The sequence below is a fragment of the Populus nigra genome, chromosome 11, assembly GCF_951802175.1.
Source record: "Populus nigra chromosome 11, ddPopNigr1.1, whole genome shotgun sequence".
NCBI classification, from domain to species: domain Eukaryota; kingdom Viridiplantae; phylum Streptophyta; class Magnoliopsida; order Malpighiales; family Salicaceae; genus Populus; species Populus nigra.
The window spans coordinates 834,327-852,254 of NC_084862.1; the positions used below are offsets into that span (position 1 = coordinate 834,327).

General features: G+C 33.8%; 3 protein-coding genes across 3 annotated transcripts; 1 reads left to right on the forward strand and 2 right to left on the reverse strand.

The window, feature by feature from the left end:
- Positions 1-1,004: 1,004 nt before the first annotated feature.
- LOC133668030 (F-box/LRR-repeat protein 3-like) lies at positions 1,005-5,856 on the reverse strand. The gene is made up of 9 exons (XM_062087767.1): positions 5,044-5,856; positions 4,016-4,141; positions 3,660-3,764; positions 3,182-3,575; positions 2,977-3,106; positions 2,473-2,767; positions 2,143-2,394; positions 1,682-1,783; positions 1,005-1,384 (listed from the first exon to the last, which is right to left on the reverse strand). The coding sequence occupies exons 1-8, from the start codon at positions 5,683-5,685 to the stop codon at positions 1,724-1,726; spliced, it is 2,004 nt and encodes a 667-aa protein (XP_061943751.1). The 5' UTR covers positions 5,686-5,856; the 3' UTR covers positions 1,005-1,384; positions 1,682-1,723.
- Positions 5,857-10,227: 4,371 nt separating this feature from the next.
- Positions 10,228-13,569, reverse strand: LOC133668010 (U2 small nuclear ribonucleoprotein B'' 2-like). Its single transcript, XM_062087740.1, has 5 exons — positions 13,382-13,569; positions 12,849-13,021; positions 11,950-12,046; positions 11,061-11,140; positions 10,228-10,713 (listed from the first exon to the last, which is right to left on the reverse strand). The coding sequence occupies exons 1-5, from the start codon at positions 13,452-13,454 to the stop codon at positions 10,435-10,437; spliced, it is 702 nt and encodes a 233-aa protein (XP_061943724.1). The 5' UTR covers positions 13,455-13,569; the 3' UTR covers positions 10,228-10,434.
- Positions 13,570-15,794: 2,225 nt separating this feature from the next.
- LOC133668827 (fasciclin-like arabinogalactan protein 12) lies at positions 15,795-16,828 on the forward strand. The gene has a single exon (XM_062088842.1). The coding sequence runs from the start codon at positions 15,900-15,902 to the stop codon at positions 16,689-16,691; it is 792 nt and encodes a 263-aa protein (XP_061944826.1). The 5' UTR covers positions 15,795-15,899; the 3' UTR covers positions 16,692-16,828.
- Positions 16,829-17,928: the final 1,100 nt, after the last annotated feature.

Sequence of the window (17,928 nt, forward strand, 5' to 3'; positions counted from 1 at the left end):
TAAAATAGTCATTACATTGGAAAAAAAAACATGTCTGGACAATTTTATCCCCAATTAATTTTACAATGACAAATGTATTCCATATACAAATAAATTCTACCCCCCATTACATGTTTAATTAGTGTTTTTTTGGCAATAACAAAATTATATTTACACTTTTTCAATTTATAGTTTTTTATATCTAAAATCACATTAAAAGAATGAGCTAATTTGTTTTTAATAATATAATAATCTGGTATGTTAATGATTTCAGCTCTGAAACTAACAAGAACAGTGGACTTTGAATTCTCAAAATATTTTTAGTCACCTTCACTAAAATATAGAGATTCACCAAAGGAATAAAAGGTACGAAGGGGAAGAAAGTGTTCAAATCAAAGTTATTAAATCCCATTCTACCTATGATTTGATTTGATTTGATTTAAAATCCCATTCGCACAATTATTATTTTGTCAACCTGGTTGGTCTTCTAGGGCAACTAAAATTTATTGTTTCACAAGCATTGGATGCAACGCACCACTCTCATTGTATTCAAGTAGGACACCAAACATTTGTATTGTTATTATACAATAATTTACTAAATAATCAAATTGAATGAAAACGAGAGTTATCTTCGTGCCATGCCTTCTAAATCAAAGTTCTTAAATTTGATTTGGTAAATAACTCGGCTTGAATTACAGATTAGATGGATTAACTTCCTACTTTTACTTGCTGTAACTATGTTGACATGAATTAATTTAAAATAATATTATTTTAAAATATTTTTAAAATAAAATTAAAACAATATTATTTTAAAATTTTTTAAAAACAAGGTTTTGAATGGATCGATCACGTCAAACTATATTAACTTCCATATCGTTTAATTGGAGACTCGGCCCCATCTGAACCAAAATTAAAAGCACTACTATGAATTGGATGTATTTTGATCATAGTCAAATTTTATAAAAATGAGAGTCATCTTTGTGTCATGCCCTCTGAATTGGATGTATTTTGGTCAAAGTAAGAAATTCAGGGTCCTCTAAAAGGCCAATCATTGGGCATATGTAAGCTTAATGACTATACAGTGGGGGTTTATGCTGACGCCAAAACAGGAATATCATTTGCAAACAATGCAATAAAATTCTCGAGATAATTCTCTATATTCGTTACTTCGCTAGCATTAAATGGCTGTAGGGAGTTGTGGAGTGTCATATGACATGACTTGTATAGCTTGAACAAGGCAATAAAATTCTTCTCCAAAATTTACAACTCCTTGAGAAGACTGCTGGGTGTTTGAAATGATATCATTTGACTAAGCTTGAAGCCAGCAATGAATTCCTTCACAAACCAAAAGGAGCCAAGCTTGATTGTATCTTCTTGTCAAGGTGGCTAGGGAGGAGAGCATTGCCTGGCCAAAAATGTCACGAAATTAGCCTAAATGAAGAAGTCATAAATACATTGAGATACTTGGGAAGCAAAATTGAATAATTTCTAGCATATTTATTAAACCCGGCATGATTGAACAATATTTCACAAAAAAAAAAAAAAATAGACACAAGTGTGAACATATTGGGTTACTCTAGACACAAGTGTGAACATCTTGGGTTCGGTGTCCCCATCAGAAAAGGAAAAAAAAATGTGAACCCTTTCTGCTAAAGACTCCATTCTTCTATAAAAGCAAAGAGACACAACTTGATGAATATACCTTTTCCATTCACAAAAAGAACAGTATAATCTCGTCCACAGTCTATGGAGCTTCAGCACTTTTCCCAAAATGTAACTTCCATCCCTTTGTATCCATCTCCACCTGCCAGGTGTCAACCATATTAAAAAATGGGATTAAAAAAAAAAAAGGAGTCATGAGCACTATAATTCAGCATATTGGGGTTGACATTTTGTCAGCTTTGTTGTAAAAGGATTGCCCAGGGTAAAAAATTCATAGGCCAACTGATCATTATCGATGTGGGGATCATTTTCTCTAGAAGCTAGCAGGAAGTCAGCAATCAACATAAGATTAATGGCAATGAGATTCCAGGACCAAGTAGGACCAAGTCTTAGCAAGCATGTTAGTGGAGTTACATAAATCATTTGGAAAGGTATAAATTATTTCTTGAATTTCATATTGTGTATGCAATGATGACTAGCAAGAAAGGAGGGTACTCAGACCTGGAATGCTTTATCTCTCCAATGAAATACACAGCCATGGGCTTCGATGTAACCGAGAAGGGATTTAGGAATTAATGGTTTGAAGGAAGCATGTAGCTTCACTTTAGTTATTCCTCTACAAGCTAATAGAGCAGCTGCCAGGCCATTTGGAGTTAATCCTCCCAAGTGTAACACAGTTATGTTCTGAAGGCGATTCACGCTGGCTAGTGCCAAAAGGCCAACATCTGTTACTGAACAATACGACAAGTTTATCTGCAACATATGGAATGAACAGCTATCATTAGCCTAAGATTGATTTTAAAGTTTTCAGAGACCGGACAAGTGTATTACCTGTTTGAGGTTTTGGGAAAACTGAGCAAGTGAGAGCATTGCATTATCATTGATATTGAAGCACTTCTTAATGTCCAGTACCATAAGTTGCCTACATCCGACAGCAATAGCTGATAGACCTTTTGATGAGACATGAGGACATCCTCTGATCTCAAGCACTCTTAACCTTGAACATCTTGATAATGATATTAATGAAGCATCTGTAACTTTATCATTGTAAGCTATGTTAATGACCTCCAGATCAGGACATCCAAAAGTAACTGCTGCAATGCCCTCATCAGTTATTCCCAATGACCTACGGGAAAAAAAAATCAAAACACAATCAATAATACTGAAGAGAGTCAAAGGTATAAGGTAAGCTGAAATCTAAAATACAATGAACTCAGGTTAAAGTTATGGTGGAATTTGATCGTCATGGATTCTGTTCTGAGTATCGACAAGGTTCTCAAGACATTCTTATGGTTTAACCATGGTAGAATAATGCAGACATTGAAAGTCACGAACCTATACAAATCAAGCTCTTTGAGCTTTGAACATCTGCTTCCAATATGTTTTAGTCCATTGTCGGTTATGTTCATGCAAATGCCTAACTTTAAACTTGAAAGTTTGGTACATCTTGAGATGGACTTCAAACCTGCACAATAGTAGCATAATCAATTACTCCAATATAAAATTTGTTCAAAGGGCATAAGGAGAACAAAGCTGAAACCTTCGTCATCGATTTTGGTATCTGTGACATCTAATTCCTCCATAAGTTGACAACGCTGTCCAAACAAGACAAATGCTTCTTTGGGAACCAGGCTACAGGACTCCATTCTGAGGGAATTGAGAGAACGGCATGAACTTGTTATGCTGTCTACAGAGTCGTACATTATCATGCGACAGCATGTGATATCTAATTTCCTCAATTCTTTGTGTCCTTGCACTAAGAAGGATAGACTGTCATCTGCGACCCCTGAGCACTTACTGAAGCTCAATTCCTTGAGTGAGTTAGGCCAATTTCCAATGGCTCTAATACCGGAACATTTAACCAAACAGCCATCAAACTTAACCGAATGCAACCCTGAAAAGTTATGCAAACATTTTGCCAGATCTGCAGTTACCTGAACCATCATCAAGTATTAATGATCAATCTATATGTATCAGAGTTTCCAGGAATTTTTTGTGCTTAAAGATATCAGACTTACAGAAGGGCCATAAGCTAAAGTAAGTTCTCGTAGATTTTCAGCACCATTTATCAGAGACGACAAACCCACCTGACTGTGATTATGACAGTTGGACATATTAAGTGTCTGCAAAATTAGAGAAATTGTCAATTGAATATGAAATACCATACACGTTATGTGCAGCAAAATGCAGTATAGTAAGAATTTTGTGCATCAGTTGCGTAAACAAAAGAATTCCAATTATCCATTCAATCTGGAATTCACACGTTATGCTCTCATATGAATTCAAAACAAAATCTATGTAAAGAAGCCAACAAACAACATCAAAGTTCGCAACTCTGCCAACAGTGTAGCAATAATTTATTATGTAGGGGTACCTTGAGTGACTTGCAACTCTGTTGGAGAGTAGAGAGGCCATCATCATTAATACCAAGGCATCCCTCAAGAACTAGATCTTCAAGATGCTGCAATTGCAAAATAGATGGCAGACATTTCTCTGTAATCTGCAACAAGAGTCAAAATTTCTTAGAGTTCTCAGAATTTCCTGCATTACATTTTATCTACTATCAGAAAGAAAACTATTGTAAGCTAATTAATTAGAACATAGGAAATTAATAAGGCATTAATCCAACATATAACACTGAACAATCAACTGTACAGTGGAGGGGCAAATTTTACCAAGAAATACTCACTTTCTTGCTACATTTTCTTGGATTTTATATCTCATGCAACTTTATTAACTAAGTTTTGGTCATCAACCATTAAGCCTCTCTACAAGTAATTATCCACCACATAGCATAGCTGAAGAAACAAATGGAAGACTTCAGACAAACTATCATGGGGTATAAACTAATCCTGAAAAAAGTACATATATCAAACCTTAACGAATCTTAAAATCCATGAATCACTTGAGTAAACTTTTCAGGAACACTGCCTGTCCAACGTAGTTCTTAACAAAGAATCTAGGACAATAAAGTGAAATCCTAATCCCACTAACATTGGAATTTGCCCAATAATGGAGTGGATTAGTGCTCTAACACAGAAACAACGCATCTAGATGCAGCAGCAGGGTACAAAAAAATTAAAAAAGCCAAACTTCAAATTTCAATCTCAAGTAGCAATAAAGCACATAGCTAAAGTTGAATTCTAATTCAATACCTAAATCCAAGAAAAATTAAACATGGTGACATCATATTGGAAATAAAACAACCACAATTACACAACAGAACAACATCAAAGCATGTCATGTCCTAATAATTACTTCAATAAAGCTAAATTATTCAAGAAATTAGAAACAAACAACAATTCACCAAGAAGCTATTGATAAATTTCTCTTTCCTTAATGTTTCTTAGAAAACAAACAGAGAACAGAAACTAAAATAGACAAATAAAAAACATGAATTACCTGTAAGTAAGAGAGATCCAAACTCCTAATCCCCTTACATTTCAAAGCAAGCAACTGCACACCAAGATCACTAATCTTCAAACACCATTTCAAGCAAATCAACCTCAACTTTCTACAGCCAACAGCAACACACCCAATCCCCAGATCAGTAATCAACTTACACCTGGCCAGCCACAACTTCTCCAAATTCTTAGCCTCAGCAATTGCAGCAGCAGCCAAGTCATTCAACTCTACCCCATTTGACAAATCAATCTCAACCAAATTGAAACAACTTGAAACCAAACTTGACAACCCAATATTAGTAAAAAACCTTGATCTTGACAGGTTTATGGAACACAAAGCATCCTTACATGCCAATGAAACAACATTCAACATGCTGTCTTCAATGCGAGGGCAAACAGTTAGATCAAGATGTTCAATATGAGGGTACCTATGAAGGGTTCTTGATAAAATCTCAGCTCTAAGTGGCTTAAGGGTCTTTCTATGGTGAGATTCAATGGAGTGAAACGCTTTGCAGGTTAAAGAAAACGACTTTTTAGCAAGGGGGTCATCGTTAAGATAGTCAAGGATTGTAAAGATGATCTCTTCAGTGAGAAAATCAAAGGGGTTGCAATTGCAAGTGGTTTTCTTGTTGGTTCTCATGGATTTGAGAGTGGAAAATTGGTGGAAAGGAATGTGAGAAGATTTTGAGAGGAATGGGTTTTTTTTGGTGGAGTTTAAGGAAAGATTCTATGATGGGTAACGGTTAACAGAAAACAGTGGTTGAGCTGGGGGAGTTTCTGTTGTACTTGGGCTTGGAGAAGAAGACTTGTGAAGGTGAAATGACTACATTAGGTTTTATGGTGTTATTTTGATCTTTGATTTTTATGCGATTAAATTAAATTCCTTTTATTGTTGAATTTCCTATTCAACCCGTTTTCCTTCAATCAATTTTTTATTATTATTTATAATACTATATATATATATAGTATTTTTAAAAAAATTATTTTATTTTTAACATCAATACATCAAAATCAATTAAAAACACAAAAAAATAATCAATTTTATACTTTTTTCTAAGATAAACATACTTTTAAAAAACATTCAAAAACAATTATCACACTTTCAAACAATATCTAAAATCATATTTAACAATGTTTTTAAAATTATTTTTTTTAAAAAATCAACATCTATAATATAACTTGCATCATCATATCAAAATTATACACCAATCTTAGAATGTGTCTAGAATAAAATATCAACATTAATGTTAAATCATTAGATTTAAATGAAATAATAAAACAAGTTAATAAAATTTAAATCTAATAATATAAATTACAATATCATCATCATATAAACTTTTATTTTAATAATTCATGATCAAATTAAAATTCATTAAAACCTATAAAATAAATTCTTTATGTGATGAATTATGATATACGGGTACTTTTACCCTTCCCACTACAACCACAGCAATATGGTTGTAAAGAGAATAGTAAAAAATGATTTAATATTGTGGTAAATTTTATGTTTATAGTTTAAAAATATAAATTTAAAAAAAATTATAAATTATAATTTTTTTAACAGGATTTCAAGGGAAAAAAATTAGTAAAATTCATATAAAACTATATTATATAATGATTAATAAAAAAACTTTCAAAACGTTTTAACTTACAATACATTATACACTAAAACATATCCTTAAAAAAAAAAAAAAAAAAGAGGGCAAAGTGAAGTGGCAAAATGGGAAATGAGAAAAAATAAATGCTATGGTTAAGTGGGTGGGTCATGTACTTTCTAATTATGGAAGGGATAGAAAATGATATAAAAGAGGACGGACTAGGGGAAGTTTGCATGTGAGGAAGGCAAGCAAGCCAGCCAAGGACATTTTCAACCTTCTCACATGGTACGGCCTTTTTTAATCCCTGCCCTCCACCTCATCAATCAACGTACCATTTTATTTGTACGTTCTTCTTCCCTACTCGCTATTCTCGAGCGTGGGCATTACCTCCCAAATAGTATGATGTCGTTTAAGTTTTGTAATTTGTATTTTTTTTTTAGTATTTTAGATATATGAAATCTTCTCCCTTATTATTTTTTTAATAAAAGAGATTTACAGTTGTATTTTTTTTATAACAAAAAAAACATTACTAAAAAATATGTGTTGAATACTTAAAATATGATATATATATTTATATAAATATTTTAATTATAAAACCTAAACTGGTTTAATAGGTTAACTTAAAACTTGAATGTGTATAAATTAAAAAAATAGCTTAAAAAATTAATTTGATCTAATATGATCAAAAACCAACCTTGATCAATACTATATCCTTAACTTATTGATTTTTTATTGCCAAAATAATATTATTTTGATTATTTTTAAAAAATTAACTTTGATTAACCTTTCTAACATGTGACTGAAGTCATGAATACTATATATCTGAAGTCATGAATACTATATATCAAATCTTTTATAGCCTTTCCTTCTCAATTAGATCTCCCTCTTAGTTTTGTTTTTTTAAAACTAATGTTGTTTAAATTGAATATTTACAGAGAGATTATGTTTGATTTATTAAAATCTATTTCTGAATTTTTTAGTAAAAAAAATTATAATCTTACACTAAAAAATTTACACAAATTAAATCAGACATCTTCAAAATAATTTTTTTCGTTTAATTAGCTTCTAAACGAGCTTCCTTGGTACTATGAACCAAAATCCAATTAGAACTAATGCTCAGCTAAAATTCAATAATTGAATATTGATTTTTTACTTCGATCCCATGAATTTTTTTGTTTCTACATATATAAATAAAATAAATAAAGAAAAACTATATAGAATAGAGAAATTGAAGACAAACTTGTATAAAATAAAAAATAAAGATACAATAAAAATTATATAAAAACCAAGCCCATCAGTAACCATGTTGGACTGCAATTGATTCACCTTAAAAGCAATGAAAAAAAAATTGCAATAAGATACTCAAGAAGAAAGAAGAGAAATTAGAGAAAGAAAAAAAAAAGGCATTGATAAAAAGAGCTCTCTACCAAATAAACAAATCAAAATCGCTTATAGAAAATAAATTTGATGTGCATACATATTCATAACTTATAGGAAGGAATTTTAAAATAGATATTGATAAGAAAGATGGCGATTTAAATTCTAATAAACAATCTATTTTTTTATTCATGTTTTCTTTTCTACCTTGGGAAGTTTGCATCTGAGGAAGGCCAGCCACGACAAGGACATTTTCAGCCTCCTCACATGGTACGGCCTTTTTAAATCCCTGCCCTCCACCTCGTCAATCGACGTACCATTTCATCTGTACCTTCTTCTTCCCTGCGCGCTGCTCTAGAGCGTGGGCATGACTTTCCAAATAGGATGAGTGTTCTTCTTCCCTACGCGCTATTTTAGGGCGTGGGCATGACTTTCCAAATAGGATGAATGCAGTTCAAGTTCTATAATTTGTAATTTGTTTTAGTATTTTAGATGTATGAAGTCTTCTCTCTCTCTCTCTCTCTCTTTCTCTTTTTTTTTTATAAAGATATTTAAGGTTGTATTTTTAATTTTATAATAAAAAATATTACTAAAAATTACATATTAAACCTTTTAAATTTAGTTATAAAACTCAAATTAGTTTAACAGGTCGATCAGGACCTTAGATATCCTAGGATCTAGACCAGTTTAGTTTATAAAAATAAATTAAAGTATTGACTCGATCTAATATGATCAAAAACTTATATCAACTCATGATCTGGTCAATATCAAATTTTTAATTTGTTAATTTTTATTGATTTTTTTTTATCAAAACATCATTTTAATTATTTTAAAAAATAAATTAATTTTTATTAACCCTTCTAATATATGACTCAAACCTTGCACTACATGTTTAAAACTATGTATTATACTTGCATGATTTGATTCGTCAAATGAATATTTTAATTTAATTTAATTATATTAAATGTATAGCCAAATTATATATTTGTAAAGTAATTTTTTTTTTATAGAAAATGAACAATGATAAGCAATAGCAATCAACCCAAAAAATGTATATTTTTTTAATATTTGACGAAAGATAGAATTCTTTGAGTCATTAACAACAAATATCAAATCTTAGCCGCTGAGTTGTTCTCATGAGACAGAATTTTCTTCGAATTCAATATATATAAATCATGAAACTAACTTTGGGGATTTCACGCGTCTAGAGGCAAGTATGAGTTCCTTTTTCTCCTACTTCTTGTAGGCATCACCAGCCTATGATGATTAACTTTACACAAGCCCAAAAAATTAGAGGAGGACACCTAGCATGGAACATGCCTCCATAGTCAAAAGGGGTTGGAAAAGGGTAAAAGACAAAACTCTCCTCCATCAGAAACGGCTGCAAATGAGGAGCAAATCAAGCCTGTCTCAGCCATGTAGCATGGCTCTGTGCAAATTTCTTCCTTCCCCTGTAGTAAAAAGCCCTAAAGAGGAACTGTAGATGACTGGATTCAATTCCATATCCTAAGTTAGCTAAGATGGAAGAGCAAACATGACCTATCTACTGTACTCCAAATCCAACTCAATACAATCTTCCTAGAATTAGAGGCCACATCTTACATGTGCAATGAATCCCCCCAACTAAATCATGGACTTGTTACACGAGGCCATTCGTCTCTTATCTGCTAGGGCCACACATAAAATATATAAAATGCATAGAATGATTAATGAGACATGGATGAAGGATTAGTGAAACCAAAATTGTTCATTCCAGATCGATTTCAACTACAAAAAGTTCATAGGGCTCCCATTTCGTTTCCTATTTTGCAAGTTTGAACAGAATCCAAAGGCACAACAGCTTTTAACCATGCAGAGGAGGTTGCCTTTTGTCAGCACATAAAGCCATACATCCTTGTTTTAATAAAAAAAAAACACGAGAGTTGAATGGCTTTGAAGCCTCACCGATTGGAAACATCGACAGATTGGCATAAACAATGAATGGAGCGGATAAAAATATACCAGACAGCAGCCCTCGCCACTTGGCAACATCACTGGATATGGTCTAAACAATGAGTTGTGAAACATCACCAGAAACAGAAAATCCGTGACAGTTGCGCTGCTGGTGCAAACCGGCCAGCAATGAACAACTAAATAGATTGTAGAAAATAATGGAAAACTTAACTTGCCAATTATATGAGATCTAATTCAAAATACTTCCAAGGAGATTCGCTTGGAAAAGCATATTCAGATCTTCTCATTTCATTACTTCAAATTGTGAAATTGAACATCAAACAAATTGGAAATGAAATTCTACAATTAGTTATCGAGAATCTACATGGTTACCGTATGCATAGAACTCTTCAATCATCATATCCAAGGGAAACATTTGAGGCAAGAAGTGAAAAAGGAACTAGCTTTAAAACAAGGGTTGGCTACTTCTTGGCGTAAGTAATAGCCATAGGGTTCTGGGGAGTAATTTTGAAACCTTGAAGGGCCTGCATGGCCATGGAGGATTGCACATCATCTTCAAATTCCACAAATGCGATACCTGGCTTCGCCTCAATCATACGGACTTCCCTAAATCCTGGGTATTGCTGGAAGAGCACTTGCAACATCATGCTAGTGGTTTCATGGGGCAAGTTTTGAATAAACAATATATTATTTGGTGGAACGGTTTCCTGTGCACTCTGGTTTCCTTGGCGGAAAGAAGTCTACACATCACAGACACAGACAGGATATAATAAGCAAGCATTGATTAGATAAAACATAGGAATTCAAAAGAAGTAGTTGAAGTACACAGATGAAATACACAGGAAAGGTTTGAGTGTGAAATGTGATGCATTAATGCCAGCAATAAAATCAATACATACATCAATGACACATTGAATGCTTCAAAAATTATCATGCAACCATCTTCAACACTCTTCATCTTTATAAAAATGAAACACATGAAACTGCATATGAGCCTAAGCTTATTTGCTCAACTCATAAGAACATCAAAACATGCATGCAAGGGTTCAAGGCACATTGGAGGACAGAAGCATAAAATGTGACTTACTGGGCCCCCGTTACTTTCAGCAGGTTTCCCATTAGCTGGAGCTGATTGCTGAGCTTCTTCAGCACGTTTCTTTCTCTCAGCTGAAGAGGAAAACATGTATCCAGTTATTAGTGCATAATAGAACATCAGGAGCATCAATGAACAAAAATTAAGATGTTTTTCCACTTCATAGTAAGTCAAAACAAAACATTAGTCTAGTGTAAGAATTTAAATCCCATCCCAGTTAAGACATGGCACTGCCCCAAAATTGCTCTATTTTTATTCTTTTATAAGTTGTCAAAAGTTATTAGAAAAAGATACATATTGAGAACATGTTCCACACACACAACTTGTTTCCCATCTGATTTTAGTACATTTTAACTATAAACCTGGAAGGCAAAATCAACTTAAGTTACACAGGAGCATCGACTGAAACATAAATCAGGTATCAGCATCAAATTTGTAAGGGAAGCACTTGCTTCTATATGGTATTTGGTTTCACTTTTACAATAATACAATCATGTACAAATCATAGGTCAACAGTAAATATTTCCTTAAGAAAAGTCATATGCTTGAATCAGGAACTAGATAACTAAATCAACCATATTAAATGGTGTAGTTCCTGCTAACATAGCGAATAGTGGAGCCTCTTACACAGCATTTGCTCAAGAAATGGTTCCTCGAACCTTTTGAGCAGTTTAAAGAAAAGACCAAGAAGAGTTTTTACTTCCTGGTCAATACAGCACTTACAAAGAAGAATTCAAGCATATTTCTCTGCTATAACTTCCTAATGCAATTTTCTTTAATTCAATGAATGAGTTCCATTTGAGCACTCGAATTTTTAAGTATGGGATAAACATACCAGTTGTAAAGCTCAATAAAGTAGAAATTGCTACTCAATTGCACTCACCTTTTTCCTCTTGCTTCTTCTTCTTCTTTGCATTTGGATCATAGACTCCTTCTGCTTCTGCAATGCAATCAGACTTTGTTTTTGCGTATTGAATCCGCTGCACCACAGTAATGAGATACATTGCACAATGAAAATTTACTCGGCACAAAGATATTCTACAGAAATAAGAATGTTCTTAAGATTCTAAATAAACAAACAAATACACAAATAATAACTGTCCTCAGGGAATGCATGCTTTAAAGAGTCCACCAGTCCATGTTTTTGACAGAATTGTAGTTAATTAGGCACACATTTCTCCCTTCTTTAGTACACTAACATAAATTATACCACACAACTATGACCTTTCTATCAGGTCAAAACACAATATAACTCCATGATTGGCATAATTGAAACTTCATGTAAGACATTGAGAATCTTTCCCCTTTTTCTTCTTATGTCAATCACAAAGTGAATTATTAATTTAAGAGTCACAATGAGCCCCCATTATTAACCATGAAAATCTATGACTTCTTGTTCACATCATTCTCAACAAGAACTATCCATTTCGCAACTGTGTTATAGAGGAGCTGGTGAAAAAATACCATCCCACTGTTATGCTTGTCCATAACAAGCAAACAAAGGCTCAAGGGTAAAACCAAAAGAAAAACTGAACAGGACAAACCACAAAGGCTATAGTTAATGGTCACAAAATCACACCCAAAACTAGTTGATAATCCATTAATAGTATAGACAAATTGAAACCCATCAAAATTGTGGCTTTGAAAGCTGACAGATAATAAAATTAAAAGCTCTTTACACTCAGGAAACTTAAGAAAAAGACATCAAAGAAACATACCCTAATTGATGCATTAACAAATACAAAGAGCGAAGACTTACTGACCAAGCATCGCAAGACGTACCATAGGTTTATCATAAAACGGAAAACCCTGCATCTGTCGCACAGCATTACTCGCAGCCGTAACTTCACTAAACACTACCCATGCTTGCCCTCGAAGCCTCGCTGTCTTCAAAGCAACAACATCCAAAATCCTCCCATATTGAGAGAACAGACAATAAAGTGACCTCTTCAACTCTACCCACACACCAAAAAAAAAGACACCCCATAAAAAATCTCACATAATTAAGTTAAAATACATAAATATCACTACAAATCACATTAGTTTCACTTCTCATTGATCAAATAACTTTCTTTAACAACTAATTTAAGCTACTTCCACACTAAAATTCTAAGCTTGATTTCACTAGCAGTAACCCTAAGAAGAAATCTCCTCGAAAGATCAACCAAGAGTGCTTTTAGCTTCTATATTGCTTAAGAAGCAAAAACAATCGTAAAGTTCAGATTCTTTTTAGGGTTTTAGTCGCTCAAACTTAGCTTATTTTTCTGGGCAAGAAAAACAGGAAGAACGTTAGATGGAAGTAAGCAACAACATACCTTCTTTCTTGACCTTCTCGTTGAGGTTCTTAATGTAAATTGTCTGGTTCGGTGGTATGTCCCCTGTTAGCATCTTCGCTGAAAACCCAAGAGAGAATCTGAGACAGAATTTGGAGGGTTTTTGAGAGAGAGAAGAGGGAGAGGGGAGGGGCTGAGGAGAGGGAGTCCGTTTTAGGACAGACTGAGCCCTAGCTATATATTTGGGCCTCTTAGAGTGGTTGCTGTTATCTGGGCTGAAATTAAAAAAATTAACTATAAGTGATTAATCTATATTTAAGTTTAAGTTCTTAGGCCAACATCTAGACAAAAAAAATTATTAAATTTTTTTGAATGTATTAAATTATGAGAAGTGCACTTTAAAATTATTAGCAAAGAAGAGTTAATCTTAGTAATTAAAAAACATCCTTTACCTTTTAAAAAAATTAAGCAAGATCATGAATTTATCTAGAGTCCTGCTTTATCCGCCATTTAAATTGTGTTAAAGGAAAAGATCCCACAAAATACCTTACATGTTTTGCCAAGAACCATGGACTAGAATGATCAGTCTAGCCCAATAGCTTCTACGGCCTATCTTGGATAGATCGGAACAAGCTCCGGTGGGAATCTATTCCCTGATACCTGAAGATGATAGGAAAATTGTTCATCAAGAGACAAAGATGATAACAGTTAGTCCACCTATATATGGAAGAAGTACATTACGATGAAAAATGGGCAATGGTACAAGTTTTTGTCTTGTGAAATATGGATAGGCCCTCCTGGTTCTTAAACAGAAGGGAAAGGAGAAGCATTTTAGTCAAGCATTCTTCCGAGGGATAATATACTTGAATAGCCTACATTTTGAATTTGATTTTGAGTCTTTTTAGTTTCAAGTTTTCTGTGAGATAATATAACAACAATATTGAGACTTCTATTATATATATATATATATATATATATATATATATATATATATATATATATATATATATATATATATGGATATCAGATCTGGTTTATATGCACTTCGATTAATTACACGGGTCTTGAAATTAATGATTATGTAAACCTCCAATAATTTTGAGATTTGTGAGACTCGAACCAATAATTTCTATGCAGCAAACATAAAAGCTGATCAACTAAGCTCCACTCTTTAATGTTAACCTTTTAATGAGTTATAAGGATACTATTGATGTTTTTATAGTAATAATAAATTTTTATTTATTTATTTGTTTTTGAAAAGTATATTTTTATCATTCTTGATGCAATGATTTTTGACATTTGATTTGTTTGTCTAAGCAAATTGTTCGACCTTTCTCAAGGCAGGCCAATTGGATCACCATTTGCATCTATACTAACTCATCAAGAAAACGTATCCTCCACTGTTTCTCTATTCATCTTCTCCACCGTAAAAGTTTTACTTCCATCATGGTTCTAGCAACCATCATGGTTCTAGCAACCATCATGGTTCTAGCTTAATGCTATTGAGCACCATGTGAAAGAACTTGAACTCATGTTTCCACGTATTGGTTTGACGATGGCGAAAATTGACAGTACAAATAACGTCATAATTATGGCTCGCAAATTCTAAGGTTATAATATGGAGATATAGGCAGAGAAAACTTCATATTTTCTGTAAAGTTTATTATTCAATAATAAGATGAAAAAAATACCATCCGTTTTTATAGAGATTAAAATCAATCTAATCAAAAGAATTCAAATCTTAGCGAGAAAAGTTATTAAAATTCAATATTAATTAGAAAAATAATAAAAAAAAACAAAAATTTAAGAGATTTTCACTTACATTACTTACAAAATTGAGCTTGTAGAATTATCTTATGGCGATCAAATAATTAAATCTAAAATTATAATTATTTTTGTCATTTATAAATATATGAGCAACATGTTCCATGTCAAAAACTCAAGGCTCCCTTCATCAGGCGCCTTGTATACTGCAAAATCGTTGTGAATGGCACACAAGGTCGTGTTACGTAATGGTGATCAGTGATTTGAATTCTATGGGAATTCGGAAAGGTTGTCATGGATTGAAGGGTGGAAAGATCTATTCATCAGAATTATTTACTGAAATGCAAGTGAATAGTGAATGTTGCCCTTTCTTCAGCAAACAAGCCACTGAAGGCTCTATCATTGATGAAGCTATTCTTCCTTTTTGATTCAGACAATTATAATTCTGACAATCATTGACATCCTTTTTTGCTGTCACACCCACTTGAAATCTACTCAAGTTTTAGGAACTTTTTCCCTTCTTTTCCAAGCAAACTAGTTGCTGCAGCATTTGTCAAAGTTCCCTCTCCTTTGATACCTCAACCTTTTTGAAGTAAGATAAGGTACTTGATATAAACCTAGTTTGTAACTAAAACTGGACATTACACCTAAGTTCATCCTCTTCCCACCACTATAAAAACCTCACTCTATCTCTTCTTTACACATCAAGTACTTCCAAGCACAATTCTAGCTCAACTTGCATTGGCATTTCTGATCTATTGTTTCTAGCATTATAATTAATCCCAAAAACATAAAGATGAAGCAGCAGTTAATCTCCTCATTTTCAATATTCCTTTTATTCCTCCATTGTGCCAATACCTTTGCCCAGATACCAGCTGCAGCCCCAGCGCAGGCACCGGCAGTAGTCGTAGCACCACCTCCAGCTGCAACCCCAACACAGGCAGCTGCACCGCATGGCATCACCAACGTCACCAAAATCCTCGAGAAGGCTGGCCACTTCACGATCTTTATCAGTCTTTTGAGATCCACTCAAGAGGAAAGCCACTTATTCTCCGCACTAAATGATTCAAGCACTGGTTTAACCATCTTTGCACCAACAGATAGCGCATTTTCGGAACTCAAATCAGGAACTCTGAACACTCTAAGGGATGGAGACAAGTCTGAGTTAGTGAAGTTTCACGTAGTTCCAACATTCCTATCTACTTCCCAGTTCCAGACCGTAAGCAATCCTCTCGGAACATGGGCCGGAACAGGTAGTAGGTTACCGCTTAATGTCACAAGTTATCCAAACTCGGTGAACATAACCACAGGACTTACCAATACAAGTTTATCTGGAACCGTATACACAGACAACCAGCTAGCCATTTATAAGATTGAAAAGGTACTCCTCCCTAAGGACATTTTTGCTTCTAATGCTCCAGCTCCAGCACCAGTGGCACCTGCACCAGAAAAGCCAACAAAGGCAGTTCCTGCAGTAACTGTAGAGAGTCCTGCAGCTTCTGTGGATATATCTAGTGCATTTATCTTTACTAATAATATTCTGGTGGGATCATTTGGTTTACTTGCTTCTGCAATATTTTCTCTGTAATGTAGAAGGATTTGGAATCTTGATATGATATATGTAGGGGTTGTGTCCGATTTGGTGCTTTATTTTGGTGCGCCGGCCGATTGTGTGTTGAATAATTCTGCTTTTACCTTGAATCCAGTTTCTATGATTTGAGTTCATGATTGAGTTGAGTTTTGAGATTCTATCTAATTAACTTGATTAGTCATCAAATTTCATTTTTTTTTCACTATCATCCTGGTGTCATCTATCATTTCCTAGCTTTTGGCTAGATAATGGTGGTTTGATTGGCGGATCAAGAATTCTTTGATTATGAGCATTGGAGGAAGCATCAATTCCTACCCTTGAACAATGATTATCTTTGATTTCTCTATTAAGCATACATTCATACTTGCTGGACAAATTTTCCATATCGAAAAAATCCCCCCAGCATTTCATGCTACATTTGCTTGAGAACTTGCAGTTTCTACATTATAATTCACTTAAAATTGATTTCTTAGAAGATCAACCTTGATGCTCTTAAGCTTTTCCAATTTCTAAATTATTAGGTGTGATTTTGGTATCTTTACATTTTGCTTAGAGACATGACCATGCTTGATCTTTTCTAACTAGCTACTGGTGAACCCAAATTCTTGTCTATAAGTCTCTATTAATGCTATGATGACCACTCCTGCTTCTCTTGCTGCACCTTCCGAACCCTCATCCTTAAGGAAAGTCATTACTCTTCCACAAAATACTCATCCAACAGAATCAGCTCTTCCATAAAATCCTCATCCAACAGAATCAACTGATCCTTCAAGTTTAATTTGAATGTTTGAATCATGTACAACTCACAATTCATAGCTTGTAGTCGGTTATAGAATAGTAGAATTTCAGGTTTAACTCAAGCCTTTCAATCTTGTATTTATACCTGCTAATGTAAATGGAAAAGTGCGTGGAGTCATTACGTTTTTATCTGCTTCTTAATTTTCTCTTTCCATCGCTCACTTTCCTCTTCTCCTTGCAAATTTTACCTCCATCTTTGAACATCTTGAGTGGATTGCTAATGCCATTAAGTACAATGTACAAGAAATTCACTTCGGTTTCTCTCCGGTTCCTGGGCGACCTCTCTTTCTTTATGCTCAGAATTGGACGTGTTAAATTTTTGTGGCTTAAATGTTATTTTTGGTATAAAATACAGTATGAGCAATGCCTTCGCGGGGCTTAAGTCCGAGGTCAGTGTTCGTTGAACATTGGCTTCTACCAGATGACTTTGAGGGTG

Bases quoted from the DNA above. Each gene is read 5' to 3' on its own strand.
- LOC133668010 (XM_062087740.1), bottom strand. From the start codon at position 13,454: ATGCTAACAGGGGACATACCACCGAACCAGACAATTTACATTAAGAAC. The intron at 11,141-11,949 runs GTGAGTGCAATT...TTTCCTCTTCAG, and splicing joins GAAGAAGCAAGAGGAAAAAG to CTGAGAGAAAGAAACGTGCT. The intron at 10,714-11,060 runs GTAAGTCACATT...TGTGATGTGTAG, and splicing joins CTGAAAGTAACGGGGGCCCA to ACTTCTTTCCGCCAAGGAAA.
- LOC133668030 (XM_062087767.1), bottom strand. From the start codon at position 5,685: ATGAGAACCAACAAGAAAACCACTTGCAATTGCAACCCCTTTGATTTT. The intron at 2,768-2,976 runs GTTCGTGACTTT...TTTTTCCCGTAG, and splicing joins AAAGAGCTTGATTTGTATAG to GTCATTGGGAATAACTGATG. The intron at 2,395-2,472 runs GTAATACACTTG...CATATGTTGCAG, and splicing joins TTTCCCAAAACCTCAAACAG to ATAAACTTGTCGTATTGTTC.
- LOC133668827 (XM_062088842.1), top strand. From the start codon at position 15,900: ATGAAGCAGCAGTTAATCTCCTCATTTTCAATATTCCTTTTATTCCTC.